The sequence below is a fragment of the Scyliorhinus canicula genome, chromosome 11, assembly GCF_902713615.1.
Source record: "Scyliorhinus canicula chromosome 11, sScyCan1.1, whole genome shotgun sequence".
Taxonomy (NCBI): domain Eukaryota; kingdom Metazoa; phylum Chordata; class Chondrichthyes; order Carcharhiniformes; family Scyliorhinidae; genus Scyliorhinus; species Scyliorhinus canicula.
This window is the reverse complement of record NC_052156.1, coordinates 19,003,116-19,017,298: the sequence shown is the minus strand read 5'-3', so window position 1 is coordinate 19,017,298 and position 14,183 is coordinate 19,003,116. Positions and strand designations below refer to the sequence as shown.

The following is a 14,183-nucleotide window of genomic DNA, read 5'->3' as shown; positions in this document are numbered from 1 at the left end:
AGTGCAATGGAATACTCTCCACTTGCACAACAATACTCAAGAAGCTCAACACCATCCAGGACAAAGCAACCCGATCGAATGCTCTCCCTTCCACAAATATTCAAACATTCCACCACCGACGAACAGTCGCACCGGTGTGTACCATCTACAAGATGCACTGCAGTAACTCACCAAGGTCCCTTAGCACCTTCTTAACCCACGACCACTACCATCTAGAAGGACAAGAGCTGCAGATACCTGGGAACCCCACCACCTGGAGGTTACTCTCAAAGTCACTCAACACCCTGACTTGGATACATATTGCCATTCCTCAATGTCGCTGGGTTAAAATCCAGGAACTCCTTCCCAAACCGCACTGTGGATGTACAATATACCTGAAATTCTTATATTCATCATCCTTTATCTCCTTAATCTCATTTCTACCTTTCAGTATTGCTTCTATAACTCTCTTTCCTGCCTATTGATATCTTCTATTTCTCCATTAATTTGCCTCACTTCCACCATTCAATGCAAATTTTACAACTCCTTTAGCATTATTTAATAAATAACTTCTCACTAAAGTTTCTGCAGTTAGTTTGGAACTGGGGACATGACTCTCACTTTACATCAGTGGGAGAATCCAGCCTGTCTTTAAAGCTCACGGAAACCTTGGAAGCAAACCCTCTGTGCACAATATCTTTCTCCTCTCTCCGAGCAGCAGGTATAACCAGTTGGAAGCTCTCCCTCAAATAACAATAATTTTTAAGTGGTTTAATTAGAATTGTTTGCCCTCAGCCCGGGGCTGCTGAACCGCTTTGATGGGAGCTGTTGTGTGAGGTTGGAGGGACAAGATGCTGTTTTTTTTTCTTTTCGCTTGTCAATTCTGTGTGACTGTTTTGACAAACGAATGGACAGTCTGGCTGCCTTCCAGCCAGGCTCTACCATTTTACAGGTATGATTGACAACTGATACACGACTCCAATTAATCTACAACCTTGGCAGGATCACCTGCCTCTGCTCCTCACTCAGTCTGTCCTTGCTGTCCACTGTGTGCACATTTGTGTGGGGCTGGTGTACGGATCAATCTGCACAAAATAAATGTTTCATTCTCATAAATACAGACGTAGACAATTGCCAAAAAGCACGAGTTCCAGAAAATGAAAGCAGTCACTGGCACAGACTTCCATTCCAGGTTGGATTTGCAGAGTCTGACCTTTAAAAATGGCCACTCGCAGGTCAGACCTTTGGGCAGTGGGGGGGGCGGGGGGGCGGGGGGGGGGGGGGGGGGGGGGGGTGATGGCTGGCAGTTCCTGTGATGGGCTGGGTGCAAGGCCTGCCTCTGTGCTATGGCATTGTTAAATAAATAAAAACTAATAAAACTAAAGAATAGCTTACCCCACCCCCCTAGCCCATCCATGCCAAACTATACCACCCCGTACTCCCACACATGGCCCCTCATAGTCCCTATGCCAATTTAATGCCATCTTATACCACCCCAAACTCCTCTCCCATCACCCTTTGCTCTTACTCCCTCCATATCAACTCACCTGGTGTGCTTTGTCATTCCCTGGACAGTTTTGACAATCGTACACAGTTTGACAGTCCCAATTAGCTTGTGCGTGAAAACATATATAAGCTTCTTTAATTCTAACAATTCCAAAGGGTCTTACTCTGATAATCCTCACCAGGTCCATGGGGGATCGCTGATTGATCTCTCTATGGGCTTCGTAGAATATGAGTTCCCGTGGTGACGAGGTGGAAGCCCGTCCAGCTAGGACTAGTTAGCAGGACCTTTAAATGTTCCTCATGGGGCTGGGTTGGGCGCTTGTTTTGTGTGCCACAGCAGCGACTTTATTTTTAGTTTAAAATAAACCAGTTTGGCCTTTTCACTCCGTGCCTGCTGGAATTATTACACTTACTTCTCCCAAAGAGAGTCTTACCTCTCACATAGGCGTCCTGGAACGCTGCCCAAAGGGGTAACCGTAGCTATCCAAAGAATCCACCACAATTCAGACCTCCTCTTACCCTGTCAGCTCTACGTACTCCAGGATTCACACAACTAGTGTTGAGAAATAAAAAGTCACCAGGAGCAAATGGCTGGTGATTTAAATCGCCACCAGCTGCCTCTCTAAATCTTGCATGCGCAAATCCTAGCCTGACTCCAGCCCCCCCCCCCCCCCCCCCCCCACCAAAAGATGGCAAATGCCCAAATTCATGGGTGGGGCTTAGAAATTTAATTCATTTCCAGGATTTTTTCCATGATGGACAGCCACCATGCGAGAGAGCACAACACATAGCTGAGAAATAGAAACTGACTCACTAAATAAGTTCACTTCTTGTCTTTCTACTCTCGCTTTCTAACTGCGCCCACAAAGCGGTTTGTTTTCTTTGCATCTTCCAAAATTCTTTGATCTCAGCCAATTAGCAAAAATTGAAAGCAGACACAGAAATGAACCTGCATTGGTCACAAGTCAAGCTTTCTTTACTTTTAAAAGCAACCAGGAACTCTCAATAAAACCCACTCTCCCTTTCTGCAGTTACTTGACAGTGGGACTGCACTTGTGCCAGTTAATTTGCTTAATCTCCTTCCTGACCTGGCACTCCTACAATGAGCTCCCTGAGTGAGACGAGGTTGAGTGGGATGGTTCCCTTGGAGCAGTGAAGACCCGAGATGAAGCTTATTTGAGGGTATCTGTTGTGCCAGAGGACCAGCTTGCAGCACCAAGGGCCGCCTGACTTATGTCTGAAGCTCCCTCAAGTGAATGCATTGGAAGAAGGTCTGTTAAAGAAATGGGTTCATCCTGGAGGGACAGTGGCATTTGCCCGTACTCCTTGCTAACAATAACTAAGGCACATGGAACAGACTGTAAGGTGTCCCAGTTTGGCTCTGATTAGGAATGTGAGTTGGGAGTGAATTGTCAGATGGGCAAGCTTTCTCTGATTGCCTCAGTGAAGTTTGGCAACACAGCTAATATGGCATTTGTGCATACATTACGGCATTCACCAAACGGCCTTCCTGTTGGTTCAGTTAGTTTCAAATCTGATCAAATCCAAACATTTTTAGTTTTAATGGAGGTGGGAGAAGAGGTAGATTACTGATTACTGTGCTCAAGAGGAGGAGGACCTGTCAGTAAACCTTTTAAATGTGCTGAGTGCTTCCATTTTAACAAGATTCCTATATTTCATGAATCTAGAAACAAGACGTAACATTTCCAGCCCACATGGATCCTCTATGGAACTGCAGAAAGGCAGAAATGTGATGGGTTTTATGTTGTTGAAAAAAGGGAGAGGGTCGTTTGGAGCAAAATGGGAAGATCAGAGATAGGTTAGAGGTTGGGGCCTCTAACCTGCTCTATAATCAATCCATGAGCCCATTTTTCTCCACCTAACCCACACTCTTCAGATGTCCAGCAACCACAATATTTTAATATTATACTTTAAATCCGATTTTTTAACCACTACGGTCCGGGAAACCCAGAAGGTATAAATAAGTGCTAGATCCATCATGCTAGTGCCTATACAGCACTGCGTGTGGTCCAGGAGGAGCAAGAGTGTTTCTTCCAGCCCCACTTACTCTGCACAATCTATCCCTTTCTCCCCCATGGCACAGTGGTTAGCACTGCTGCCTCACAGTGTCAGGGACCCGGGTTCGATTCCGACCTTTGGTGACTATCTGTGTGGAGTCTGTATGTTCTCCCTGTGTCTGCACGGGTTTCTTCTGGGTGCTCCGGTTTACTCCCACAGTCCAAAGATGTGTAGGTTAGATGGATTGGCCATGTTAAATTGCCCCGTAGTGTCCAACAATTGGTTGGGGTTACGGGGATGGGGCGCGGGAGTGGCCATAGGTAAGGTACTCTTTCATACGTTCGGTGCAAACTCGATGGGTCGAACGGCCTCCTGCTGCAATTTAGGGATTCTAAGATTACTCCAGCTCCACACAGTCACCGAAAGTTTCGAGTCCTGCCCGCCGTGGGAATCGTCACGGGCAGGACGGATGATTTGATGGACCTTTGAAAGGTGCATTGGCCACGGGCAGGAATTTCCGGTCTCGAGTACTGGAAAATCCCACCTTCAGCTCTCCACTCCCCCATCCATCTACACGACATACTCTGCTATACCTAAACAGGCTGGTTGTTGGGTGGGAAACCAGGGGAGAAAATTAAAGAATGTCCTGAAGTTAAAACTCACAATGTTTGTAGAAACCCATACTATTAGATTTCTTGACCATAATTCCGTGCTTTAAACTCTTGCCTCAGTAAACATCAGGGCTGCAATGCTGGAGGTCCCTGGTTTCATATTTTATCTGTACTGATTTGGCTAAACAAGATTGTGTTATTGGTACAGTCGCTATAACTGAGAGTGCCCTCAGCAATCACATCCGCCCAGGCTCCTTATCCAGTGACTGTTCTTTGAAGTAATCTTTCTGTGTAAGAGGCAGGGCTAAGCTCACCTGTGATCCCTCTTTGTGACACAAAATGTGTTGACCCTCACTGTCAAAAAATAGCTTATGATGAGTGTTAACCTGCAGGGAAATTCATAGGACACCTACTATAATGGAATCTTATTCCCACAAGGGGAAGGGAGGATGAGTAAAGAATATTCACAAAATAAGAATATGAAAAGAACCAGAAAGTTGTTTAAAAATAGTCCTTTTCTTGACATTCAATTGATTTTCAAAAGGGGAGGGGGGGGGGGAGTTCCCTCTTAAACCAGGTTTCTTCTGGTTCCAATGTCGAACACTTGGCACTCTGCCAAGAAATAAAATTCTATTAGGATGTGAAGAGGACAGGGTCTGAGACCTTGGGAAGATAAAGCATCCACTGTGAATTATTCTCACTTGCAGGGCTTCGATGCTTGTGACCTGCTGCTTCAGTGCTGGTGATTTCTGATGAGCAGATCTGTCAGGTTGCGAGTCCACAGATTCACACAGAATATCCAAACTTGCGGCCCTAAGGAGGTTTCATAATATGACAGAAGGATTAGGAAGGAACCAAGTTGACTAGCTCTTAGATGCCCCTGAGGCAAACCTCCTGGACGGTTTCCATTTGCACCAGATGTGCGTATTTCTCATGATCCCACAAGGCTCTCAACCCAGGTTTGTCTCCCTGGGATCACTGAGCAACTCCTAATGATGTTTGCTTTGCTGTCTGTTTCTCTTAGTCTAGGTGGAATTTATTCTCCCATGAGCATTGTTTGTTTGACGCTGCTTTTTAATAGCTATGTAGCAAATCCAGTGCCAACATTTTCACTCTCGTTAAAAAGGTATTTGTTCTTTCATTCATGGGCATCACTGGTACATCCAGCATTTATTGCCCATCCCTAAATACCTATGTGAATATAACCGTGTGGTTTGCTAGCCCATTACAGAGCGCATTCGAGAATCAGCTTACATTGATGTGGGTCTGGAGTCACCTGTAGGTCAGACAGATTTCCTTCCACAGAGAACACAGAGAACCACGACCCGCTAGTCATTATTTCTGATGCTAGTTTTATATTTAATTAATTGCACTTAAATTCACCAGCTGTAACGGTGGGATTTGCACTCTTGATTCTAGGTCATTGGGCCAAACCTCTAAATTACTAATACAGTGAAATCACCCATAAATAGAGAGGTTCTAATGCCCAACCAAGTTATGTTGGCGTGTGGTCAGAATTTGTAACTGGTAATTGACCTTTCTAACTTGGCCGTGACAGTTGACATTTATCTTGCAGAACACAGTCCTCCAATTTATTTACTCTGGCCCAGCCTTCTGTTGAGGGCAGCCATTATGAAGGATTTTATGAAGGTAAATAGGTAATATTTCCACTGGAAGGTAATCAGTAACTAGAGAACATAAATGTAAGACCATCAATGAAAGCATGAAGGGAGACGCCCGGAGGATTTTTTTAATCCAGGGTTGACTGGATGTGCAATGCTGTCCACGGACATTGTGGTGGAAATAAAGCTCACTGATCGCTTTCAAAAGGAGAGTGATGGAATATTTGAAAAATAAATATGAATAAAGGGCAGAGAATGGAACTAAATAGATAATTCTTTCAGAAAACAAGTAGTCCCTTTCTATCCTGCAAAACTCTATAAATCTATTCTATACATTGTAGGATATAATTCCTTGGGTCATGTGGACCTCTCCATTGCCTCAGCCATGTGCTCTTTTTGCAAGTCTAGATAGCGCCACCAATGGGGTGCAGGAAACATCAGAGATTGGCCTAAACTTGTTCAATGGTCAGGAGTGTGAAGGAATGCTCTCCACTTGCGTAGATGAATGCAGCTCCAACAGCACTCGAGATGTTTCACACCATCCAGGGCAAAGCAGCCTGCTTGATTGCTCCCCAACCCACAAACATTCAATTCCCCACCACTGACGAACAGTGGCAGCCGTGTGTAACATCTACAAGATGCACTGCAATAACTCACCAATGTTCCTTAGGCAGCACCTTCCAAACCCACGGCCACACCATCTAGAAGGATAATAGCAGCAGTAACATTGGGAACAACAGCACATGGAGGTTCTCCCCACCTCCCCAAGTCAGTCATCATCTGACATGGAAATATATCGCCGTTCTTTCACTGTCACTGGGTCAAAATCCTGGAACTCACTCGCTAACAGCACTGTGGGTGTACCTACACCACATGGACTGCAGGGGTTCAAGAAGGCAGCTCAACACCACCTTCTGAAGGACAGCTAGAGGTGAGCAATAAATGCAGGCCTAGCCAGCGACACCACATCCCGTAAATGAATAAAACTAACAGTTGATACCCTGGATAGGTAATTGGTTCATTGAAAAATCATCATGTCAGCAGATGCCGCATTGTGATGACAATACAAATAAAATGAGTATTGATGATTCATGGACGGCACTGTAGCACGGTGGTTAGCGCTGTTGTTTCACAGCGCCAGGGATCCAGGTTCGATTCCCGGCTTGGTTCAATGTCTGTGCGGTTTCTGCACATTCTCCCCGTGTTTGCGTGGCTTCCCGCGGGTGCTCTGGTTTGCTCCCACAAGTCCCGAAAGACATGCTGTTAGGTCATTTGGATATTCTGAATTCTCCCTCAGTGTACCTGAACAGGCGCCGGACTGTGGCAATGAGGGGATTTTCACAATAACTTGATTGCAGTGTTAATGCACGCCTACTTGTGACAATAAAGATTAATAGCATAACAGTCATAGACAATCATTAAAATAAAAATGCAGTACAAAATAATAAGAGGATTATAAAACTATGAACATTTAGGATACAAATAATTACAAACTTTTTCAAAATGCAGGTCTCCTTAATTTGCCGAATAAAAATGAAAGATCTATGGCTCTCAACATTTTGTATTAAAGTCAATATTGTTGTCAGGTTGAGTTAATTCAATTTTCAATCATTTACATACTATTTATGAGTTTCATAAGGTAGAGGTTTGGTCTGTCTCATAGTCCATTTGTTCCATATCTTAAACAGGGTTATTTTATTATGATTAGGACATGCAAGAATGCCAACAGCTGAGTTAAGACTGTCCCACTAGAGGCCCACAACAAATATTTTGAAAGCAGGCACAAGACCTGAAAATGTTGATTGAGTGTATTTAGTGAGTTGAAGAGATATTAATTTCATTTGATACAATCACATAGTTTATTTATCCTAAGAACTAATGAATCCTATATTATAATCCCGCACCAGATCCCAATAGTGGCTGGAATACTGGACCGAAACCCCAATATTTAATTTTGTAAGACTGTGCGGAAAGAATACTTCGCCTCACGAGTGATTGCAAAATCGACTCGGGATCGAACCTGAGTCTGTGAGGCAGCAGTGCTAACCACTGCACCACAGTGCCACCCTTTCTCAAAATGTCTGAATGCTTTAGTTCCACCTAGCAATGGAATCACCTCCCCAAGCTGAAAAGAAATTAACTCCCCAGGCTGAAAACACTTTAACTCGCCAGTGACTACCCCTAGTCAAACAACAGTGCTATTTTTACCCTGTTCAATTTCACGTCTGGCTCCTAAAAGCTTTCTGATCTTGCAAAACAAGATTCTTTTAAAAACATGATGACTGCAGTCAAACACACTCTAGCACAGGCTGTTCCCCCTTAAATTGCCAAATGTTTATAATCCAATATATCTCAAATCCTGCATTTGTCACACTGGATTGATTTTTCCTGTTCATTGGCTGAGGAATACTGAATCCAATTACAATTCCCTACGGCTGCTCTGGCTGAAAGCGCGGATTGAACCTGGGACATCCCTTCTTGGCATGCAGCCAAAATGCATCAGACTTACCTAAGTTTCCCCATGTGCCTTTCCAAATATCTCTGTGGCCTAATGGAACCAAATAAAGTATGTGAATATTGGACCTGCAGTGCTGATTACTAAATACAGTAAAAATAAATCCCTCGACTAAAGAGTGTTTATTTTTTACATTCGATGTAACATTGCAGTGAACCTCACTAAAATATTCAGTCATTCAAGGATGAAAGACGATGAAAGTAAAAATAAAAACATCAGTGATTGACTGAACACCTGAGGCCATCTGAGTTTAATTCCCTTATGTGCAGGTGTTTGTTGTATATTCATTTATTAATAACATAAAAATAAAAAATTGTCTTTTTCATTGCAATTAAATTTTTTAAATAGAAACGTTACACGCTCTACTCCAATTTTTTACTTATTATGAAATGAAATGAAAATCGCTTATTGTCACGAGTAGGCTTCAATTAAGTTACTGTGAAAAGCCCCTAGTCACCACATTCCGGCGCCTGTCCGGGGAGGCTGGTACGGGAATCGAACCGTGCTGCTGGCCTGCTTGGTCTGCTTTAAAAGCCAGCGATTTAGCCTTGTGAGCTAAACCAGCCCCTCTGCAGTACTGTATTAGAATTCAATAGGAAAATAAGCGTGTAAAATATTTGACGTTAATAATTTATTTTATTTTGGCCTAGAAGTACCTGCTGGCAATGGGGCCATAAAGTTATCAGAGTTAGGACCAAGTGTAGTATTCACGTGAAGTGGGGTTAAAAGGTGGCGGATTATTGAACCATGTTGTGTTGATATAATGCGGTCCCCATTTAAAGTCATGAGTTGTCTCCACAAATTTGATACACCTTCAATTTAATACCTTTGACTTTGTGGCAGAGCTCTCTTCTCTGGGCCAGAAGTCGTGGTTTGAAGCCCCAGACCGGACTTCTAAGCAAATGACCCAAGCACTGCTGCACTGGCAGTTGGGGTATGGCAGTTAACTGAACCCCCGCCTCCCTCACAGCTGGATATAAAAGATCCCTGTTCGAAGAAGAGCAAGGAAAGTTCTCTCGGTGACTTGTCTGGCATTCATCTCTTAGCCAACATCATTAAACATATCTGGTCATTTAACTCATTGCTGGTTGTGCAGGCTCACTGCGCACAACTGAACTGCCATATTTTCATGTATCAGTAACTGGGCTTCAGAAGTACTTAATTAGCTGTGAGGTGTTCTGGGATATAATGAGATTAATGCGAATGAAAATTGGGCGGTTTCCCTCTTGATTGGTCAATCCTCAACACTAATTATATGCTTGGAAGTCAGGATGAATATCTACCCCAAGGAGTTTCTCTGCAGCAATGGAGGAGGTAGCCGGTGCAGATTCCACAGCGCCACCAACTTTAGGACAAGTTTATATTGTAACTGGAGACTCGTAATTTCCCTCTTCCCTCCCTCCCTCCAACCCCCCACCCGCTGGCGACAGACAAGTCCTTAAATAGGAACAAGAACATTCTCCACCTTATGAAGAACCCCCTCCTCTGACCCTCTGAGAGTGAACTTAAATTTTTCCAACTTATGGAACTCCGCCACATTCCCCAACTATGCCAACATTCTGGGTGGCTCCCAGTAGAATTTGTCGTTGGGCAATCAGAATGGTGAACGCCACAACATTGGCCTCCACTCAGTACCTCCAGCAGCTCTGAAATTCTGAAGATCGCCACTAGCGCGGACAGCGACCCCCACAATCCCCAACAGTGCTTCAAAATTCGGACACCAATAACCCACTAATCTCGGACATGACCCCTCCACATCTCTCGCACTTATCCTCTACCTCTGGGAAGAACCCGTTCATACGAACCCATGTCATATGAGCCCTATGCACCACTGTAAACTGTACCAGGCTCGTCCTAGCACAAGATGACGTTGCATTCACCCGGTCCATAATTTCACTCCAAATCTCCCCATCCCAATTCCATTCCCAACTCTTCCTCCCACCTCCGCTTTATCTCTTCAATTGGTGCCATTTTTGTGTCCACCAACCACATCCGCAATCTTCCCATCTCCCAGCTCTTCCTGTGTTCATAATCAATCCAGCAAGGTATTATTCGGCAGTTGAGGGAACGAGGGTAGCTCCTTCTGCACCAAGTCCCGCACCTGTATATACGTGAGCTCATTCCCCCTCGCCAACTGGTATCCTGTAACTCTCCCAAACTTGGGAACCTCCCTTCCATGAACAGATACCTCACTTTGCCCACTCCTCCCGCCACCACTGCCGTATGTTCTCCACATTTGCCGGCCAGTAGTAGCATAGCAGAATTTTCACTCCTCACCTGAGCGCACATGGGAAACAATTAGCTCTTTTGCCACATTAAATTTGTATTCCGAAAAAGCATCAAACTTCCCCAACAGGCCCATTATCTGATCCATCCACCCCAATAGGTTCAAAATAGGGCAGCACAGTGGAGGGCAGCACAGTAGCACAGTGGTTAGCACAGTTCCTTCACAGCTCCACGGTCCCAGGATCGATTCCCGGCTTGGGTCACTGCCAGTGTGGAGTTTGCACGTTCTCCCTGTGCCAGCATGGGTTTCCTCCGGGTGCTCCGGTTTCCTCCCATAGTCTAAAGATGTGCAGGTTGGGTGGATTGGCCACGATAAATTGCCCTCAGTGTCCAAAAAAAGGGTCAGGTGGGATTACTGGGTTTCAGGGTTGGGATGGAGGCATGAGCTTGGGTAGGATGCTCTTTCAAAGAGCCGGTGGTGACTTGATGGGCCGAATGACCTCCTTCTGCATTGTAAATTCTATGATTCTAAGAAATGTACAGCAGCAAGTCATCTGCACACAGCGAAACCCTATGCTCCCGCCCTCCCCTTACAATGCCCAACCACTCTCTCGATGCCCAGACATTGAAATTTATAACAGGGTGTGCACTGATATAAGGTTTTTCATTATATATTATGCATAATGTCTCAGTTTGTGTGTAATACAAAATAACATTAGTTGATAGCATTGAAGCTGCAAATTCTGAAACAGAAGGCAATTTTACGCACTATCACTGACCAAATAATTTCCATGATGTGGAGATGCCGGCATTGGACTGGGGTGAGCACAGTAAGAAGTTTTACAACACCAGGTTAAAGTCCAACAGATTTGTTTCAAATCACAAGCTTTCGGAGCACTGCTCCTGCCTCAGGTGAATGAAGAGGTAGGTTCCAGAAACATATATATTAGACAAAGTCAAAGATGCCAGACAATGCTTTGAATGTGAGCATTTGCAGGTAATTAAGTCTTTACAGATCCAGAGAGAGGGGTAATCCCAGGTTAAAGAGGTGTGAATTGTCTCAAACCAAGACAGTTGGTAGGATTTCGCAAACCCAGGCCAGATGGTGGGGGGGTGAATGTAATGCGACATGAATCCCAGGTCCCGGTTGAGGCCGTACTCATGTGTGTGGAACTTGGCTATAAGTTTCTGTTCGGCTTTTCTGTGCTGTTGCACATCCTGAAGGCCGCCTTGGAGAACGCTTACCCGGAGATCAGAGGCTCAATGCCCTTGACTGCTGAAGTGTTCCCTGACTGGAAGGGAACATTCCTGCCTGGTGATTGTCACGCGATGTCCGTTCATCCGTTGTCTCAGCGTCTGCATGGTCTTGCCAATGTATCACGCTTCGGGACATCCTTTCCTGCAGCGTTTGGGGCAGACAACGTTGGCCGAGTCGCACAAATATGTACCGCATCGGTGGTGTTCTCACGTGTAATGGTGGTACCCATGTCGATGATCTGACACGTCTTGCAGAGATTGCCATGGCAGGGTTGTGTGGTGTCGTGGTCGCTGTTCTGAAGGCTGGGTAGTTTGCTGCAAACAATGGTTAGTTTGAGTCTGCGCGGTTGTTTGAAGGCAAGTAGTGGGGGTGTGGGGATGACCTTGGCAAGATGTTCATCTTCATCAATGACGTGTTGAAGGCTGCGAAGAAGATGTTGTTGTTTCTCTGCTCCGGAGAAGTACTGGATGATGAAGGGCACTCTTGTCGGTTGTATCCCGTGTTTGTCTTCTGAGGACATCGGTGCGGTTTTTTGCTGCGGCACGTTGGAACTGTCGATCAATATGTCAAGTGCCATATCCCGTTCGTACGAGGGCATCTTTCAGCGTCTGTAGATGTCTGTTATGCTCTTTCTCGTCTGAGCAGATCCTGTGTATACAGAGGGCTTGTCCATAGGGGATGGCTTCTTTAATGTGTTTAGGGTGGAAGCTGGAGAAGTGGAGCATCGCGAGGTTATCTGTGGGCTTGCGGTAAAGTGAAGTGCTGAGGTGACTGTCCTTGATGGAGATGAGTGTGTCCAAGAATGCAACCGATTTTGGAGAGTAGTCCACGGTGAGTCTGATGGTGGGATGGAACTTATTGATGTCATCGTGTAGTCGTTTCAGTATAATTTCCGTAGCTTCATTTTGTCCACATTGGCACCCTTTTTGAAGAGAGCTAAATCATTGAGAGAGATAAGGAAAGCAAATGGATAAAAAAGTACTGGATGGCTGCAAGTTTGTACTTATCCAGACTTTTGGCTGTTACCATGGGCTATAAGAATGGGGTTTATGTTTGCATTGAGTGAAGGGCGCAGTTGGGAATACGGTCTTGGACCCGGCGGTGGTGAATGGGCTGTTCAGGGACTTTTATAGTAAATTGTACGAGTCCTAGCCTCCAGCTGGGGAAGAGGAGATGAAGCGGTTTTTGGGAGGGTTGGAGTACCCGAAGGTTGATGAGGAGCTGGTGGAGGGCCTGGTGGTCTCAATTGGGCTTGTAGAAGTAGTAGAGGCACTGGAGGCAATGCAATTGGGCAAGGCCCTGGGACCAGACGGGTACAAGACGTTCTCAGGGGTTTTGGGACCAATGAAGCAAGGGAGTTGGGAGTGCTCCCCCCGACGTCGCAGGCATTATCGTCCTCATTTTAAAACAGGATAAGGATCCGGTAAACTGTGGGTCATACAGGCCGATCTCCCTGTTAAATATAGATGCCAAACTATTGACGAAGATCCTGGTCACGGGGATCGAAGACTGCATCCCAGGGGTAATAGGGAAGGACCAGACGGGGTTCGTTAAGGGGCAGCATTTGGCGACCAACATGTAATTATGATGCCTCCAGAGGGGCGCGAAGTTGAGGTGATGGTGGCCATGGACCCAGAGAAGGCCTTTGATCGGGTGGAGTGGGAATACTTGTGGGAGGTCCTGGGACGGTTTGAATTTGGACAGGGATTTGTGGACTGGTGGCTGGGAAAGTGGCACTGTTTGTGTAAGCCATGTTAGCTGGGGTTTATGCTCGGGGGGGGGGGGGGGGGGTGCGGGGGGGGGGGGGGTTGTTGGTCATATTGTTGGCTTTTGTTTTGGTTGAAAGTTGATGTTGAAAATTGTTAAAATTATAAATGCCTCAATAAAATATCTTCTAAAAAGAAATGTTTGCATTGAATACAAACATTAAATTGTTAACTGCATTCCTCTGACTGCTGATATAGTTTACTATAGTTGGAGATCTGCTATGAGCATTGTCTTTGCCGCTGCATTGCCTGTGGCATATAACACTGTGACCCTGGTACGTGGTAGGTTTGTAAAATACAAACAAATATGATATTGGATATTCTTCTTCATAAATTTTGCAGTAAAATCACTATACTTGGTATTATGCATTCCTTTCTATGACCTTTGAACAAAATCCTTTATATTCCCTGCTATTTGCAGCTATGGAGGAACTAGATGGAGATGAAGTTCGGATCTCCTCTCGGGGACGTATTGCAGAACGTGACATTGTCCAGGTCAGTAATGAGGAGAATTTCAGAGACAATAGTACGAGATAAAATTAATTGATGTTGGGAAATGTGTCGACAAATAAATGAAATGATTTATTAAAGGCAAATCATTTTTGACCAACTTGATTGAATCCTGTGAGGAAGTAACAAAGAAGACTGATGAAGGTAGTGGAGTAAATTTTGTGCATATGG

General features: G+C 45.0%; 1 protein-coding gene across 2 annotated transcripts in view; it reads left to right on the top strand.

The window, feature by feature from the left end:
* Positions 1–14,183, top strand: part of LOC119973878 (copine-9-like) — a 540,456-nt gene that overhangs the window by 520,227 nt on the left and 6,046 nt on the right. For both annotated transcript variants that reach the window (XM_038812403.1, XM_038812402.1), the window contains one exon: positions 13,924–13,997. In XM_038812403.1, coding sequence (XP_038668331.1) covers positions 13,924–13,997 — 74 coding nt within the window. The remainder of the gene's footprint in view (positions 1–13,923; positions 13,998–14,183) is intronic.